This window comes from Falco naumanni, chromosome 2 (assembly GCF_017639655.2).
Source record: "Falco naumanni isolate bFalNau1 chromosome 2, bFalNau1.pat, whole genome shotgun sequence".
Lineage (NCBI taxonomy): Eukaryota > Metazoa > Chordata > Aves > Falconiformes > Falconidae > Falco > Falco naumanni.
Window position 1 is genome coordinate 32,055,892 of NC_054055.1, and position 17,406 is coordinate 32,073,297.

General features: G+C 38.5%; 2 protein-coding genes across 16 annotated transcripts in view; one reads left to right on the forward strand and one right to left on the reverse strand.

The window, feature by feature from the left end:
- LOC121083434 (RCC1 and BTB domain-containing protein 2) overlaps positions 1–13,000 on the forward strand; it is a 46,732-nt gene extending 33,732 nt beyond the window's left edge. For 12 of the 13 annotated variants that reach the window (XM_040583851.1, XM_040583852.1, XM_040583858.1 and 9 more), the window contains 4 exons: positions 3,283–3,409; positions 6,460–6,596; positions 7,220–7,350; positions 10,047–13,000. In XM_040583851.1, coding sequence (XP_040439785.1) covers positions 3,283–3,409; positions 6,460–6,596; positions 7,220–7,350; positions 10,047–10,187 — 536 coding nt within the window. In that variant the 3' untranslated portion in view covers positions 10,188–13,000. The other variant, XM_040583862.1, reaches the window with a different exon arrangement.
- Positions 12,916–17,406, reverse strand: part of RB1 (RB transcriptional corepressor 1) — an 84,001-nt gene continuing 79,510 nt past the window's right edge. For all 3 annotated transcript variants that reach the window (XM_040583842.1, XM_040583841.1, XM_040583840.1), the window contains one exon: positions 12,916–16,711. In XM_040583842.1, coding sequence (XP_040439776.1) covers positions 16,638–16,711 — 74 coding nt within the window. In that variant the 3' untranslated portion in view covers positions 12,916–16,637. The remainder of the gene's footprint in view (positions 16,712–17,406) is intronic.

A 17,406-nucleotide genomic window follows, 5' to 3' on the forward strand; every position in this document is an offset into this window, starting at 1 on the left:
TTCTATTCCACTTCTGTACTGCCTTTGCAATCGCTTTTGTGTTGCTGTATGCTTTTGTTTGACCATTGTAGAACACTTGTTTCCTCCCTTGGTGTTTTCTGGATACCAAGGTAAGGAAATTCTGTTAATAGTATTTGTATTTCATCTTTGAGAGACTAGACAATTAAATGGAGAATCCTGTTGTCAGGAAACTGCTTCACCGGAATTCATGTTTTAGGGCACAGTCTGAAGACCCACATAGGTTGAGGCACGTGTGCTTTCTAGGGTGTCTTGTTCAGAACTGTAAGATATATGTTTTATAACTGTGGAAATTCTTAATATTCCTAATATTTGCCTACTACTAGATCAGATGTAAATTGTGTTACTGCATTAAAATCTCAGGCAATGAGGTTGTTCATTCCATGTAAATATGTGTGTGTTGTTGTCAGTTCCACATAAGAGTATCTGTAGTATATTATTCAGAATTTTCTTCCATAAGAACTGGGTATTTTATGAAGGAAATGGGACATTATTAGTATATGTAGCTTAATAACAAATTCAGTTACATGTATCCTATGTACATTAGCAGGGTTCTGGGGTTGTTCAGCTTCCATTTCTTCTTGCCCTGTTAAAATAGTACTTCGTACTATAAGAATTTCCTTTCTACTTTTTCTCTTGCCTTTTGTTCTCAGTTTAGTGCAGAGTATTAAGGAATTTTTCAAAGGAGAGTGGAGGAAGACGGGAAGCAAAAACCATATCATTCCTTATTTAGTTCCTCACAGAGGAGACAACTGCTTAAGTGAGACAGACTGTGTTACAGTTTTTCAGTACTCCTTTCTGCAAATTCACCTTTTCTTATCTTCTACAAATGCTATTTTAGGTCAGAAATGCTAGGTTAGCTAAGAATCCTGAGTGGTATTATATATGCTCATTCATGTAATTACCACCTTTGTGTTGAAGATTCCAGGTAAACCATTTATTATAATAAGCATATTGCTCATTAATACTCATAGATATTCACTCAGTTTAACACCACGTGGTTAAGACTACATTTATAACTATTTCCCAGCCCATCTTTTATCCTCACCTTCATTGCCACTGTGAATAATGCACTCAGGCTCCCTGCACTGCTTCACATCTTGGGACTTGTTTTTGACTGTAGCAGCTCCTTTTATTTTTGTTTTTTTGACCTTGACTTCTTGGTCCCTTTGGAAATAATGTTGCAACACTGTAGCAACATTGTACCAAAGCACAAGGTGAATCCTTACAGGAGGAAAACGTTATTTTATTTTTAAACAAAACTAATTTCAGATGCACTTTCATACCCACATTCTGATATGTGCCAAGTGGTTTGTCCAGCATCCTGGCACTGAAAAATGTGTTCAGGTGGTCTGAGCAGAGTTCCTTGTGATGACACAGGGCAAAGGATGCTGGCTATCAGGCCCTCATCATGTCTTCTGGATTCATTTTAGTTAGCTGACTCTCTGCTGGTTTCAGGTGTGCCTTTTTGCATGCTCTAGGGGCTCAGAGTGACTAGTCTCTTCATCCTGTCCCACCTTGGCAAGGCGTCAAGACTGACTCACTGATGTTTGTCTCCTGATCTACGTGTGGTTAGAATCATCAGGCAGCTGCATCCTGGGATCTTAACATCTGGTGAACTAGGTGCTGTGGACATCTGTCACGCTTACAGCCCTTCTGTCTGTTGTATACTGGCACTTCCCCATCTATGCGTTCCCCTTCGTTCTGTTTGTGGCAGTTCTAACATTTCTATTACAATTCTTAGTACCGGGTGCTAAGGATTTTTCTTGGCTTTGTGCCTTCTCAGTGTAAACTGCCTCTTCGTTTCCTTCCTCTGGTCCCTCCTTCACTGCTGTAACAAATAAAAACAGCTATCATTCTCTCTTGAGAATTTCATAACTGAACTCCACTATATCCAGTTTAACTCTGCTGGCTGTAGAAGTCATCTGGAAATGTGTATTGGTGGACATCTGAATTGCCAGTTAACTTTGAAGAAGAGCTTCAGCTTTGCATTGGTGGCTAAAATTAACTTACTTGGATAGCAGAGGTCTGAGTAAATAAACCACGCTGTACAAAATAAGAACAGACACAGTCTTTTACAGTGTCATTGTTTCAGAAGGATTTTTTATCATTACATTGGGTTTCTCCACCCCCCAACTCCTTTCAACATCAAGATACTTTGATGATTATTGCCCTAATTGTGTATAACTGAATGTAATTGACATGATCTAAATGAAATGAAAAATACCATGCTAAACGACGTGTAACAATATCAAACTGTGTTTGTTGAGTTTTTTTGTAGAGCTTGTGGTGAAGGTCTTCCCATTTCCAGCAGAATACTACTCTTATTTCTAGCTTGGTAGGCTACAGGACCTAGCATTTATGTAATTTGCTGTAGAGAACATCTTATTACTGACCCACAAAATTTGTATAAACCACTAATGTGTATTTATATGGTCAGAAGACAAAATGTTTTCTTGGTTCAGAATGAGGTTTGGGCGGTTTAATTTTTTAGTAATATTAAAGAAGGTAGTTCTCTGAGGTTACCAAATATGATGGGAGATTTGGGAACAGTTCAGGATTTAAAAACTTTTATGCAGACGATGGATGACTTTTCAAGGCTGTCTAGTAACTTAATAATGGCAAGTGTCAAGTGCACCGTAGGATATACATACGTATGACAAACATGAATATGCAGACATTCACATAGTGCTTCTAACACCATAAGTCTATGGAAAACGCTTTTTGAATAGACATGTAACTGTTGGTATTTACATTTAGGGATATTGTACTGGGTAGTTTCACTGCAACCAATATGTTGGTTATGTAATAGCTTTATTTATGCTGTAAGATACTGTCTTCTCATGGGAGTATTTTAGAAAATCTTATTGTGATTTTTTTTTTATTGACTTTTTGGGTATCTTATAATTAACACTTTGCATTTAGATTAATTTACCCAGTAATGACTGATGGCATTTGCTATCAGGTGCAGCATTAAACTTCTGAGACTGTTCATTTTTTTTCCTGGCCTTATATAGATCAGAGGAATGGGACTTACTGGTTTTTTAGTAGCGGTATTTGTTTGGAGTAGGAAACTAGTAAGGACTGAAGAAAGCTGCCATTTATTAGCTTTTCTGGGGTTTCATACTGAACACATTGTCTGCTGAGTTGTTTTTTTACTAGTCTTAAAGAGATATTGTATTTATTAAGAGTGTTAACTGCTGACAGATACCCAGGATGTTATCATGAGAGATACCTGTATTACTATTAATTCCCCTTTTCTAGAGCCTGATGACCATCTAACAGTAGCCCAGTCATTAAAGAAGGAATTTGACAACCCTGAAACTGCAGACCTGAAGGTTCTAGTGGATGGAAAATATATTCATGTTCATAAAGTTCTTCTCAAAATTAGGTAAGAAACAAACTGTAGAGTTAAATATAAACTAAACTGTACAGTGTACTCCACTGTCCTGAGTCATTACTGCTCAAAATTTTTGACTTATTCTTACAAACTTCCTTCTCCCTCAGCCAAGGGGTTTACCTGCTACCTGCTGTTCTTCGTTGTTACTCTTTTCTGCATTTCCTTGCTGCTTGGACTTACCAAACATGCTGGCTACTACCAGCCTTTTCATCACTTTGCTCCATCTGACATGTATCTTCCTTCATGCCACCTGAACAGTCTTGACCCTGATTTTTAAAAACCTTTTCCTGCTGAGGAAAAGGCTCATTTCTTTCTGCTGCCTTCCCAGTTGGATCAGTTTTTCCTCCTTTACATGTTTGGGTTCCTCCACTAGGATGATTTGAAGGGTTTGTGTTCATTTTTGCCTTTCTTTCCTTTCACAGGACCCTTCAGTTGTTTCAGCAATTTCTACAGATACTCTTCAGATTGTATTTGTTTTTCCTTTTTTGTTGCCTACTTGGTTTAAACCTTCTTAACAATGACTTTGAATTTTAAGCTGGCTTCTCATTTTTGACTTTACAGCTTTTTGCAGGTTAACACTTTACAGTGAGATTTGACATATGCAGTTCTACAGAGTAATCGCATTGTTATTAACATGCAGAGATTAGTTTGTTATTGCTGGCACAGTTTCTACTAGGATATTCTAGAGACACTGCTTTAGATCTCTTCTGACTTGCTAACTGCTTCTGTTCCACCCTCCTCATTGTTAGAATAACTTTTGCTCTTTTCTTTCACAGAATACTTGGCTATCTCATCCTGCTCATCATCACTTTTGTCTTCCTACTTTTGTTCCTGGGTTCCATTGGTGATTTCTTGTATATTACCGCATAAAATTAACATTCCTTTTTAATTCTTGCCTCCCTTTTTTGGTCTTTTCTGCTCTTTTCTTACTACTCTAGTTACCTGTATTACTATTTTCTTCTCTGGTTTCATTGCTTGTATATTACACTCTAGCTTATAGTCTACCCTCTTTGTTTGGAACACCACATATCCTTCATCAGATACCACTTCAAATCTTGTGTATCCCCAAAATGTTTCTGAAGTTCTTTTTCCTGATAATCAAACTATTTGTACCTTTTCCTTATTTCTTTTTTCTTGCTCTACTTTTCTCAGGTTATATGGCATTCTGGGAAGCAAATGTGTCTAATTCTGAAATGGATTTAAATGTATGGCATTATCAAAATAATATGCAGGGATAATAAAGCATCAGGCACAATCTGTAAAATTAATATTTCCTTTAAGCCTTATAGTCTCATGATGCAACTATCAGCGGATAATGTTTTTAAAATGGTATTTTGCAGCATTCAGCCTGTTCCAAAGCGTTGTCATCAATGCAGTGCTGGTAAAAGTTCCTTTTCGTTACCGAGTCATTACTTTACTATTTACGAAGACTTTTTTCCATCTTGTTCTATGCCTACTGTTCAACTAGATCATATTGTTGGTAGTATTTGCTTGTGATGGTGGTGAAATGGCAGGGCAACACCCAGCTCAGTAAGAGGCTGCCCCAGCAACTTACTGCCTGCAGAAGCAGATATGTAAGAGTATGTCCATGGGATTTGTCTGCTCTGCATTTAGCCAGCCAGATTTAGGTGACTGCTCTGTCTCTGCTCAGAGATAGAAGGGAGAGAGGCACTCCAAAGGATAAGTCACTCCAAGGTACTTTGCAAACTGAAGGATGAGTACCAGCTGATTTTTAGTTATTTACTTACTTTTAAGGGAGCAATGTTTACCACCTTCTCTCTGACTTTTTGCTTTTGTGTGGTGGAACTGGCGCAACAGATTGTTCCCAAGGTCTGTTCCACAGCTGGATGGATAGCACAGTCACCACTATTTAACATGAGGCTCTGGGAAACAAAGCAATGGGTTTAGTCTCCCTCTTCCAAATCCAGAATGTGGTAAAAGATGTCGTGGAAGCTAGATAATAACTTTAAAATTCTTTATTCATTTGACTTGAAATTTATTTAAATAACAAAATAAAATACTAAGAAAAAATCTTTAACCAGTAAATTCAAATGTGAAGAAGTTTAATAAAACAATTATTTGTTTTTCACTTGTATTTAAGTTATGCTGTCTTTATGGCACAGACTTGTCCCAGAGACATTAAAAGGAAAGCAACCTACCTTTTACATAAAAGTTTTAGTAAAAGAAAAGTGAATTCTGACGTGGTGGGAGAGTTAGAAAGTAAGTAGTGCAATATAAAAGAGTCCAATTACATTGTGGCTGTTGTAGGAAAAGTTATCAGAGATGATGATGTTCATTTACATCATCAAAAAATTTGAAAAAAATTCAAATATTACAGTATTTCTTTTTTTAGGGAGCAGTAAGTTACAGTGACTTGTAAGTTAATGTGAACTGTAAGTTGCAGAGTACAGCTATCAAAGGCAGTGCTTTTTTCTTGTCTGTACCTTGTCTGTCACAAAAGTATTCAGACTTACAAGAAAAAGGTGATAAAAGATCTGGTGAGAGTGTCTTCGCTTTAAATATTTTAATCCTTGAGTATAATGATTAAATCTAATGCTAAATTGTGTATGGACTCTGGCACTGGAATAAATGCTACCTAAAATAATAATAATTTCTTTCCTCACTAGATCACGTTGGGGGAAAGCATGTTGAAATGTGAGAATTGTCTAGATTAACTGTGAACTTTATCTGTTGGGAGCCGGGTAATAGAATTCATAGTTAAAGTAGAATAAGAAAATTACATCAAAAACACATGGACCATCCTTAAAGATACTGTAAGGAGAAATGGAGCCTAACATAAAACATTAGCAACAGAAATAAAGGTAAAATCTGAATTTTATATATATATATAAGGCTTAAAAGCCTTATAAGGCTTAAGGAAATGAACGTGTTCAAACCAAGAAATCAGGTAACTAGAGTTTATGGGTTTGTATTCGGCCTGTTATGACTGACTGATTATTATTCTTTTATCAAATTCTTGGTGCAGCTCATCTTTCAAGCTTAACTCTTTACAGTATACAGTCTTTGTTCTTGTTTTGTAGGTGTGAACGTTTTCGTTCCATATTGAATAACGATGATGAAATTATAGAAATGAGTGAATTTTCTTATCCTGTTTACCGAGCCTTCCTGGAATACCTGTATACAGACAACATTAGGCTGCCTCCAGAGGATGCAATAGGTATTTGCTATAAATGGAAATAACTCCAGGTTACTGTTTCTGAAAAGTTCAATTTGTGTATTGTAACAGAATGAGGAAAGCACGGCTTGTTAATTTTCATTTTATTAGCACTTAAATCTTGAGTTTAGCAGTGTCAGGAAGAAGGAATGCAGTAGCAGGAAACATGCCCAAGCAGAATGAGTTGTGGTGATGCAGTAAGATCAAAGATGAAAAGTGTTCAAAAAGAACTCCCTGTTTCTCATATTAAGGACTTTTTTTTTTTTCCTTAAAAAGGCAGTAATGCCATCCTAAAACTTTTCTGTTTGAGTTGCTATGGTGATTTGATCATGAATGAAAAGGGAGCTGTTCCCCGCATGAATTTAAGAGGATGTTAGTCACTAACTGACACCTAGAATGAGATCCTATACAGTGAACAAGATGACAGAACACCTGCATGGTAATAAAAGGGTCCCTTATTGATATGTCTTTTGAGGACCTTTAAAAATGTACACATCATCTAGAGAGGAAAAAAATAGAACAGGTCTTTGATTAATTCAGCCTAAAACAATAAGGTAATTGATCAATTTGAAAAGAAATTGGTATGTTTTGCGCCAGGATACTTAAAGCTGTGTGAATTTTCACAGGACTGCTGGATTTGGCAACACTGTATAGAGAAAACAGGTTGAAAAAGCTTTGCCAGCAAACGATCAAACAAGGCATTTGTGAAGAGAATGCCATTGCTCTTCTTTCCGCCGCTGTCAAGTATGAAGCTCAGGTAAGGAGGACTTCTCTTCAGACAAACAGTTGTTTTCTGAGAAATTAAACTGTTTAATATAAACATAACTGCATTTGACTGATGAGGCATGATTACCGCAATTTCCTGTTCTGGCTTCTCAGATGTTTGTTTTCCCCTCTTTAAGCTATAAAAAATTGCAACTACAGGTGCAAGCCAAAAGGCCAGGAAGAAAACACTAGTGAGTCAGGACTCTTAACCTGCTTCCTGCCTTGTCATCTGGCACAGTTCAGCATGGCATGCAAATTTATCATTGCCATTTAGTTCTCCACCTTTGGATTTTGCGTTGCCTGTTCATTTCCGGAGTTCTCCACCTGGTCATTTTGTCTGGTACAGTCATTCTGGTACCCCCCTTTACAGGCAGTGGGAGAATTTCCCTGTAAAGTCCCTTCCTAGTTAGGCTTGTGCTTATGTTAAAAAAAAAAAAACCAAAAACAACAACACTTTTCCCATGTTGTTTACAATGAATCATACTGACATACAACAAACTACCTATTGTTATTCCTCTCCCTATATCCTGTCATCTGGTATGCCCTTGGGTCTGGAAAATTTCACTAGCACTCTACCTGTTACCAGTAGTACTGCAAGTGGTTTTTTTGTAAACAGACAAATACCTTAACGTTTGCTTTTTTCAACTTCTTAGTGCTATACTGATTGTGGAAATAATGATGTGGTGGGGTTTATTATTCAAGAAATCTGCATATGTGTTTGAAACTTAGTAGCTATTGTTATAACTGAGCATCTTACTTGAGAAATCCTCATCTTTCTGTTCAAGATTTCTTCTGCTTTACAAGAATAAAACTAACATAGCCAAACAGAAGATTACCTGTTAGAAAAGCCAAAATATGTAGTTGGTAACAATGTTTTTTAAAAATACTTGGTTTTTTGCTTTTGCCTGGCCGTGAAATGTAGGATGAAGTTTTAAAGGAGGAGAGGCTACAAGTGTAATACAATGGATTGATAAACGGTTCCAGGTATAGGATGAAAGTGGAAAGAAGGGACTGAAACAAAACTGAGTTAAAGTTGCAGTAGTCTGTGCTGTGTGGAGGCCGTGTATTTAATGAGATGAATTTGTGTAGGAATTGCAGAGAGGAGGACAGAAGTCAGTGACTTTTGTGAACTGAAAGAGAAGGTAACGTTATATCAGTAGATGAGATTATCAGCTGCCAGTTTTAAGGCAGTTGTAACCGCGGTATCAGTAATGGAAGGCATGAACAGTTGAGGCAAAGAGGAATTGTACTTTCAATGTGTTGTAGTGGTAGAAGCCGAGCGTATCAGGGAAGACCCGATGATTTTATTCTCCTAACAGCAGAAGTTTTCATTAGAAGTTTACTCTGGAGTTTCTCCTCTTACAAGCTTTTCAACAGTTTTGAACATCTTCAAAGCAGAAGTACCTTTAGTTGCCCTGTGTCAGGTGAAGTAATTAAAGAGCAGTTAAAGATACATTTAGGTGTATTGTGAAATAGTAAAACTAGCCTGGACAAAGTACTAGAGTTTATATGGCTGAAATACCATAAAAGGGTTTGGCTAGATGACTAAACATACGTTACCCTCCTCTTCCTTCTATGATTCAGTGTTTTACTCTGTATACCTAGTATTATTTCAAAACATGCAACACTTTAACGCTGTCATCAGATGATGAATTGGTTCAACTGTCCCCAGGCACAGCATGTGCCAAACTCAGGACTGCATTGTTGCCCTCCTCCCTTCAAAGGGAAATGTAAAGCTATTCTGCTAAATTGCTTTCTATTATTAATCCCTGGCTGCAATGTTTATGTAGTTAACATAGAATGAAACTGGTGTGGAATGAGAGACCTCTTTCTACTGTAACCCGTGAAGAGTTTATACATCATGCATCATACTGCCAATTTAGATTTGTCTTGCTGCTGGCTCCAGCTCTGCTTGCTGCAGAAAGTAATTAATTCTCCTTTAACAGCAAGCTGTTGCATAAGAACCAGCTACAGGGGATTGACCCAGTGCACGGAGAGAAGGATTGCCGCTGTTGTGAGGAATGCGAGTGGGCAGAATTGGCTGTGTGAAGTCATGGTTGTACGGCTTAATGGCTTGTACCTATCCTATGCTGAACATGTGAGCATCCTGTTATAGCAAGACTGGGACAAGACAGAACCATTTTTGCTATTTTGGATTCCCAGTTCCTAGACAGGGGGACACAATTCCTAGGTTTGTCACGGAAGACACACGTATCCCCACATCCAGTTTGTGTTCAGCAAGTGTCACGCAATATTACATCATGCTTTGCTTTTATTTTCAGCAAGACTAGGATATCTGCTGTTTTTTACAAGACCACTACTGAATTCAGTGCAGGAAGGAAAAGGAAAGAGTTACTGATGCTCTGGTGGTTGTATGTTGGGAAAGTTGATGGGTTCACTTATACTAATAACTTTTCTAATGAGCTCAGTAAATGTGATGGAGTCATATAGTTGATTTAGATGGCTGCTACTCGTTTTTTTTTTCTTTTTTTTTTTTTTTCCAGAGGTGGTTTATTGAATAGTTTGTACTAACAAATTTTGTCATTATTTGTGATCTGAAGGGGATTGGTAATGTGAACAATCTGGTATACTCTCTGCTAATTAAATGACAGATGTGAAACAGAAAAGTAAAAATAGTAAGTTTCCTACCAGTCATTCATATTACAAGTTAACTCCATTTGTTCCTAGGACTTGGAAGAATTCTGCTTCAGATTTTGTATAAACCATTTAACTGTTGTCACACAAACTCAAGGCTTTGCAGAAATGGACCATGACCTCCTGAAAAACTTCATTAGCAAAGCAAGCAGAGTGGGAGCATTCAGAAACTGAAGTCTGACTACACCAAGCTGCAGAGCATGTCCTCTTCCGTCCTACAAATGCTTGTCCTTTGGAGAGCTTATCCATGGTCAGAATGTGCAAAGGTTTGGAAAGACAGACTCTGTGTCCATCAGCTTAGGAAATGCGTAAAAGTCCACTAACATACAGGTTCTGTAAAGATGGCTACAGCATAGGTGTATGGTGGGAGCTCATTGCCAACAGTCAGAATTTAACAGCAGGAGTCTAATGCAGTAACAAGACTTTTGCACTTGGTCAAGTAATCTAAGCTATCATTATCTTCTGTCTGTTTTGAAGCTTTTGGGTTTTTTCTTTTTTTTTTTTTTTTAAACAATCTGCATTTGGATTTTATGGGAGAGTGACCTGTGTGCTGCTGAAACTTCCTTAGTATACTTCTATCACCAAACTAAGTTAATATGCCAGTGGGCTTCTTTTTGCCTGGTTTATCATCCAATGAAGATACAAACTTGGTTTTCTGAACATATGATAAAGTAATATAAATTCTTTAGGATGAGAGGCTTTCTGATTAGTAAGAGAACATGTCTTGGTGTTTATTTGGAGAGTAAATACATAAGCCATTAAGTGTTTCAACTGGATATTACATTTTTGCATTCCTGGTGCTTATGTCCATTGTTCTAGACAGAATGAAAAGATTCTTACTTTCCATTACATGAAGCATGTTCCCTGGCACCCCAGTGGGCCAGGAAGCATTCACAGTATTTTTTCTGGACTTGAATTATTGTGCTATGTGTTTTGGTACTGAGAGAACCATCTGGTCGCTTGTTACCGACAAAATGAAGCCCAAAGAAAATCTCAAGGGAAGGGAAGTTCCACTTCAAGTTTGTTAATTCCTGTCTTACTATCTCCTCGGATAGATCATCTTAAGATAAATGGAGAAAAAGATAGTTCTGAAGTGGTAAAATGGGTCTTACAATTAAATCCAAGAGTGACACTCAGTCTTTTTCACAAGGCAATAAGGACACCTTGTCCAAATGCATTGTTTCAAGTTCTCCTTTGGTCAGTGCCATGAGGCAGGCCTGTTTGAGGTGAGAGGAGTTGCCGTCCAGACACGTCGCTCTCATCACTGATCATCGAGGGCACCAGATGGCTGAGGTAGAGTAGACTAATTTCTGACTGACTGTTATGGTGAAGCCACACCTAGCGTGGCACGGAGGGAGGTTTGCCCCATTGCAGAATATGCTGAGCTCATGATGCACTTACTTGAATTTTCTAATAGGCGTTGAATTAACCCTGAGAAATTATTACTTTTTTAAAAATTTTGACTGGGTGAAGTGGCTTTAAGTGCCCTTTGTAGTATTTTACAATGGAGGTGGCAAGAAGCTGGATGACCAGGCTCAGTACACTAATATAGTTAGTCATGCGACCTTCCTTCAGATCCTTGCCACACTACAGAATTCTTCGATACTTTTTTTTTCTTTTAATCCTCAAAATGTCTTTTTGAATTCCCGTAAATGACTGCGGCCTCATTTCTGAAGTAGAAATAACTGTCCTTTTTTATACTGGAGGATCATTTCTCAAACAATCCTGTTCCTTGAGGAGAAGGAAGAGAAGCACATTCTCAGAGAACAAGGTGAGAATTAGTAGGTAGTGCCTCTCTTCACATCAGTCCCGGCAGTGTGAGTGGAAGGGTGAGGCATGCAGGGAGCAGAATTTGCTTAGGAAGAGGGCCATAAGCAAATTATTTTGGAAACACTGTGGTTAAAAAATTACTTCTCTTTGAGATGTGCCGCAGACTCTCACTAGAAATAAACTGGATCATCTACTTCTAACAAGCGTGTCCTGCCACCCCCTCGGTGATTAGTACCACTTCCTCCAGCAGCACAAGTCCATACTTCAGCAGCTGTGTCAGTATTTTGTATTCAAACAGAACTGGTCAAAAACTTTCCAGTACATAATGCAGTTTCATCAAAACCACAACTTCGCTGGGGGCTGAGATCAGTTTTGATACGTTTATGTTGAAAAGCACGACTCTGGCACACGGAGAGGTTAATGTAGACAGTAACGCAGTATCAGGGTAGGGCATGACTCTACTGCAAGCTCTGTATGATACAGCCCAGCAGCAATCATACTGAAAGCATAGACACCGGTACTTCTATGTGAGCCAAGGCTGGGTAATTCCAGATGCTTTGGTTAAGCCAGGGATGACTGGAGTGAACTCTGCTTCTTTCGGCTCTGGGCACAAAAGCTACCAGGTTCACCTGCCAGCATTTTCTTAGCCCCAGCAGCGCACGGAAGGAGGGTGTACTGCCAAAGCCCAGCCTCTGGGTAGCGGCTCGTACTGGATCCTGCCCCACGTGCACGGCGCTGCGCTGGCACGCAGCCAGCCTTGCTAGGAAATGGAGCCAGCTGGGCACCCGTGCCATGCGTAACAGCCTTGTGGTCACACTGGCCCTCCCAAGCAACTATAAAAGGTCTCTCCAACTCTTTCTGTTGCTTTACTTAAAGAACCAATCCGAAACTGTCAATGTGAAATAATCGTTTTAAACTCGCTATCTGATCAAAAATGTTCTCTGCTCAATGAAGAGCCTGGCTCCCTGGAGACACCGTTCCACGGAGCGATAGTGCTGGGGACTGATACAGCTCTTCTAAGCTGCCTCAAGTTCCTAACACAGTAATTCAACAACTACTGTAGTCAAAGTGGCATGCTTTCTTAGCAAGGCATTTTTGACTTTGTATAACCAATGGTGCCCTTTTCCCCCCCCCCCCCCCAATTCATTTCTTTCCTGTTCATAATTTCCAACCTACTGTGCAATTTCAGAGTAATTGACAAAGCCTGTAATGTTGAGAAAAAGCTGCTCTGGACTGAATGAGGGTGGTTCTAAAGATCCCGTGTGTCAGTGCTGGCTTTTATTCATGCTATATGTATCATCTGACCTGGATGTGATAATATTACGTTCATAGAGGCACTTATTTATTTAATTTTTTAAACTTTAATTGCATGCACTTTCCTTGGCACTTAAAGGTCAATGTTTAAAAAAAACATACTGGCTTAGGTGGTTAAATGTGGATACCTGTATATAAATATGTGCTTGAAACCTGATCGCAGGACGTTTTAGAAGAAATTAGGCATGCATTTTACCATTGTGAGATGGTCTGCAACAAACTTAAGTTTGTGGATCTTGCAGGTTAAACACTTAAAAGTATTTAAGTATGTGTAACTCTGTTCTAGGACGTCACAGACAAAAAGGTATTCATTAAAAAGTGAAAATAATGTCAAGTGTAAACTTATCTGGGGTTTGAACAGAGGGATGTTCCACGTTGCAGAAAGGGAACCAGGTGGGTAACTTTCTGAATCAAATGGCATTTTAAAGAAAAAGAAATTATAGGAATAGGGTCATTTAAAGCTTCTCTTAAGTTACTGAAGCTAAGAGCCAGCATTGTATTGTCATCTAGTACCTACCCCTAGAGTTCTGTTACAATGCCTGATAACTATGTAAACTGCTGGTTTTATATGGTCTGAACAATTTCTGTGGGGTTTTCCTCATAAGACAAAGCATTTATTTATGCCATAGATACAGGACTCATTGGCTATTGTCTAATGATGTAGAACGTTTACAACCTGAACATAAAACTATGTTTTCATTTCCTGTTTCTTTATAAACTTGCCTGGTTTTAATAGACCATTAATAAAAATGCTGTAATATTTAAAAAGTATGAGTGGAAGTTTTTTCCTTCCTTTTCAGTAAGTGATGCTTGTAAACAGAATTGACTGCTTAGTAGTGTGGGGGAAAAAAGAAATAAAACAGGTATTTCAGAGAGATATTTTGAAGACTATCTGTGTTCTTGAGGAAGTAATTGCCACCAGATAAAGCATTTGTATGCAGAATGAAAACTGAGTCAAAAAAAAAAAAAAGCTGGAGAATTTGCATAAGTGTATTTCCACCTTTCAAAGAAATTAATGCCCTTGTGACTTAATTACTAAAACCATCCTCAAAACACCAATAATTGTTCCTGAAGCAAACACAGCCATCATCATCTTCAGCTGTTTCACATTTGACACAGGTTATCTTCCTCCAGCCACTCATGCACTTCAAAAGACGGAATTTACGTGTTCCCTACGTCTGTTCAGGTACCTGTGAGGAACTCGCTATTTATTACAGCCTCTCTGGACCAGCACTGCGTAATACCCTATTATGAAAAGCAGGGTGGTGAAATGATGGGAACACTTCTAAATGCAGGCACCAGCTTCTCTGCAGGACTGCCTCATGCGCCTCCACGAGGGCTGTGCCAGCGACCCAGACCATGATAGGGGCCTGCATCAGCCAGAAGCATTACCAGTGGTGACCCTGAAACAAAAGGCCTGGTGAGAACAACATTTCCAGAATGTCCTATGGACACTCCCGAAGGTAACTGCAAGCCCAGCCTGGACCTCTGCACCAAGAGGGAATTACTGGAGATGGAGTGACCTCTGCTTGTACCAAGCTGCTGAATCATGGTGGAAGTATGACAGAAGGACCTCATTACCATATGAAGTCACCTTCTCTCTAATAAAAGAAAACTACCAACTATAAATCTTTTTAAAGCTATTTTATTTACCTTGAAAGGAAACTGATTAGTTGTATAAAACGTTATCATACGTTTGATGTAAAGCCTTCCATCTGTTTGAACAAAAAAAAAAAAATTACATTGTCACAGTAAAATGTTGTTTAGGTACTAGACTCCGTAATGTCACCCCTGTAGCCAAAGGATCATGGAAGAACTTCAACTGCTGTAACAGGGCTTATGGTCAGTGTACCTTAATGTTAACATATATTCTGTCTGTAAAACTCTGCAAAAAGTGAAAAAATAAAACAAGGTACTCTTAACACTTCTGTACATGTTGCAGGAAGAAAGTTGAAGCCATACAGAGACTAAAAAAATATTTTTATTTTAAAATTCACTGACAAATCAAGTGTGCTGCTTGTAGATATTTTAGTAGCTCTAGGATTAGCTCCCATTCAACACAAGACATGGTCTTTAAAATGTACTATTGTGAGTATTCTAGGATCAGCTAAACAATTTCTAAATAAGCTACCCAGAGAAGACTTCGTTTTAAAATGTTTGTGTAATGAATAAATGGCATGCTCTTCTACTATAACTGTTTTAAGTAGCTGCATAAGCTAAAATTCATAAAAATGTGTAATTTTAAAGCAAGACTAAATTTGTTTGTTTATGTTTTAATCCACTGGAAGTAAAACATGTGCTTTCCTTAACAGGCTATTTTGTAAACACTTGCCTTTGCAAGAAAAATTCCAGTATCTGGAATCAGTAACTTAGAAATACGTAAGATGAAAAGGGTTTGGGGTTTGGTTTTTTTTGCTAGTTGCCAAGAGTTCACAAGTTGCCTATTTAAACTCTGCCTTTTCAGTAAAATAAGGCAGACTGATTTTTCCTAGTGTGAGCTCATCAAGTTCAGCTTTTGCGCAGACGCTGCAGTAAGGCCAATGGGAAATGCCCTGTGCTTTTACAGACCAGGCTACTCTTACCTGGGACCCAACTGGAGCCACCCAGCTTTCAGCTACAGGAAAGAGGTTTGGTGCCTGTTCCTCAAGGTGTTTGGATTGGCTACAGCAGTTAGGTGAAAACTGGAAGAAATCAAGACCATTCTGCATAAATAGAATTTTGAAATCTTGCGCGTACGAGGTGGGATTTAGGGTTGGGGTTCTTTCTTTTGTCTTTTAAAATAACTGAGATCTTCAAAGATAAGAAAGTGCATGTAAGGTACTCTGCACATGAGAAGAAGCTTCGGCTTCTGGAAAGATTCTCTGTGGGATTCATATTCCATGAAATTCAAGCTGATGGACAGTGGCCCTCTAAAAGGACACTGGGGTGAGAGCTGGGGAAGGAAAACTACAGGACGCTAGGTACTGGTTTCAGTAGTATGACTACATAATGAGTTCACTTTGAATTCAGGCTGTACTTGTCATGTGAGGCCCTGACTCCACAAGGCCTACAACTCCTATGCAGTTTAAGGTAGTGGGAATCTGATGCGCTAATTATATACAGAGACAGAAATCTTTGCAGTATCTGGCCCCTCGTTTTCAAAATTTGCAAGTAATGAAAATCTAGAAATGAAATCTAAGAAACAAAATTAGTGCATTTCAAATCATTCTAGCTAACATCTTGTCTTTAGACAGACAAATTCAATCCACATAGACTGAATTGGCCTAAATCAGTAATGTTGCAATAGGAAACTAAGACACCTTCCAAGTCTGTTTTTTAAATCCTCAAAAAAAATATAAATTAAATTCAGTGGCTTACATTGTATATATGCTACATCATAAGGCAAAGTATCATGAAAACCATTTAAAAATTTTAAAAGTCCAAATGGTTTCAACTAGCAGTTCAGCATAAAAAGCAACTAAAAAAGCAATTCCATTAATAGCGGCTGTAAAACAAAATCTTAGAGGGCCTGCAGTGCAGCCCCTGGTCCTGAGAAGAATCTCACTTTTCTTCACTGGCTGAGGTATCATTTCCATCATTCAGTTTCTGTTTTTGCATTCTTGTTCGAGTAGACGCTAAAAAAAAAACCCAAACCAAAACAAATAAACAAAAAAAAACCACAAAACAAACAAAAAAGAAATTAAATACTTTCTTCAGAATTACTTTGAATGTGATTATTGTAAAAATTTGTAATGGTGCGAGGAATAGAAGTACACCATTTAAATTAAAAAAAAAATCCTCATTTTAAAATAAACACATAATTCTGAGTTGCTTCAGCAATTCTTGTTCAGTCTCACAGATCTTAAGAAATTCACTCCACCTGTTCACTCAAGTTGTCACTGCTTCCGTACCCTCACTTGGTCTGTTTTCACCCTCAAGGTGGGCAGATGGACTGCATCACGTAGGGGTCTCGTGGGCTCAGCAGTCCCTGCATCCCAGAGCCCACCTGCCCAGGAAATGCCCTTTCCCCACACTAACACAACAGGACATGTGACAGAACACCCCCTCCTCCTAACCTCTGCCACGAGTAAACACTGAAACATCTCCCCTACCCTAAAACAAACAACACGTGCCTGGATCCGTACTTATACCTATCTTGATGAGCAAACAATTGCTAAGTAAGAATTTTTAATGAGCAAATCTGCTCAGCTACAGAGCTCAGATTCCACCAGAGAGTGAGAATGCCTGGTCAGACCAAGCGTGTTCCTTCTCAGGAGTGGAAAACGCAACTCAGAAGTGGGAATGGGGCTGTTTTGCCTTTCATGAGCCA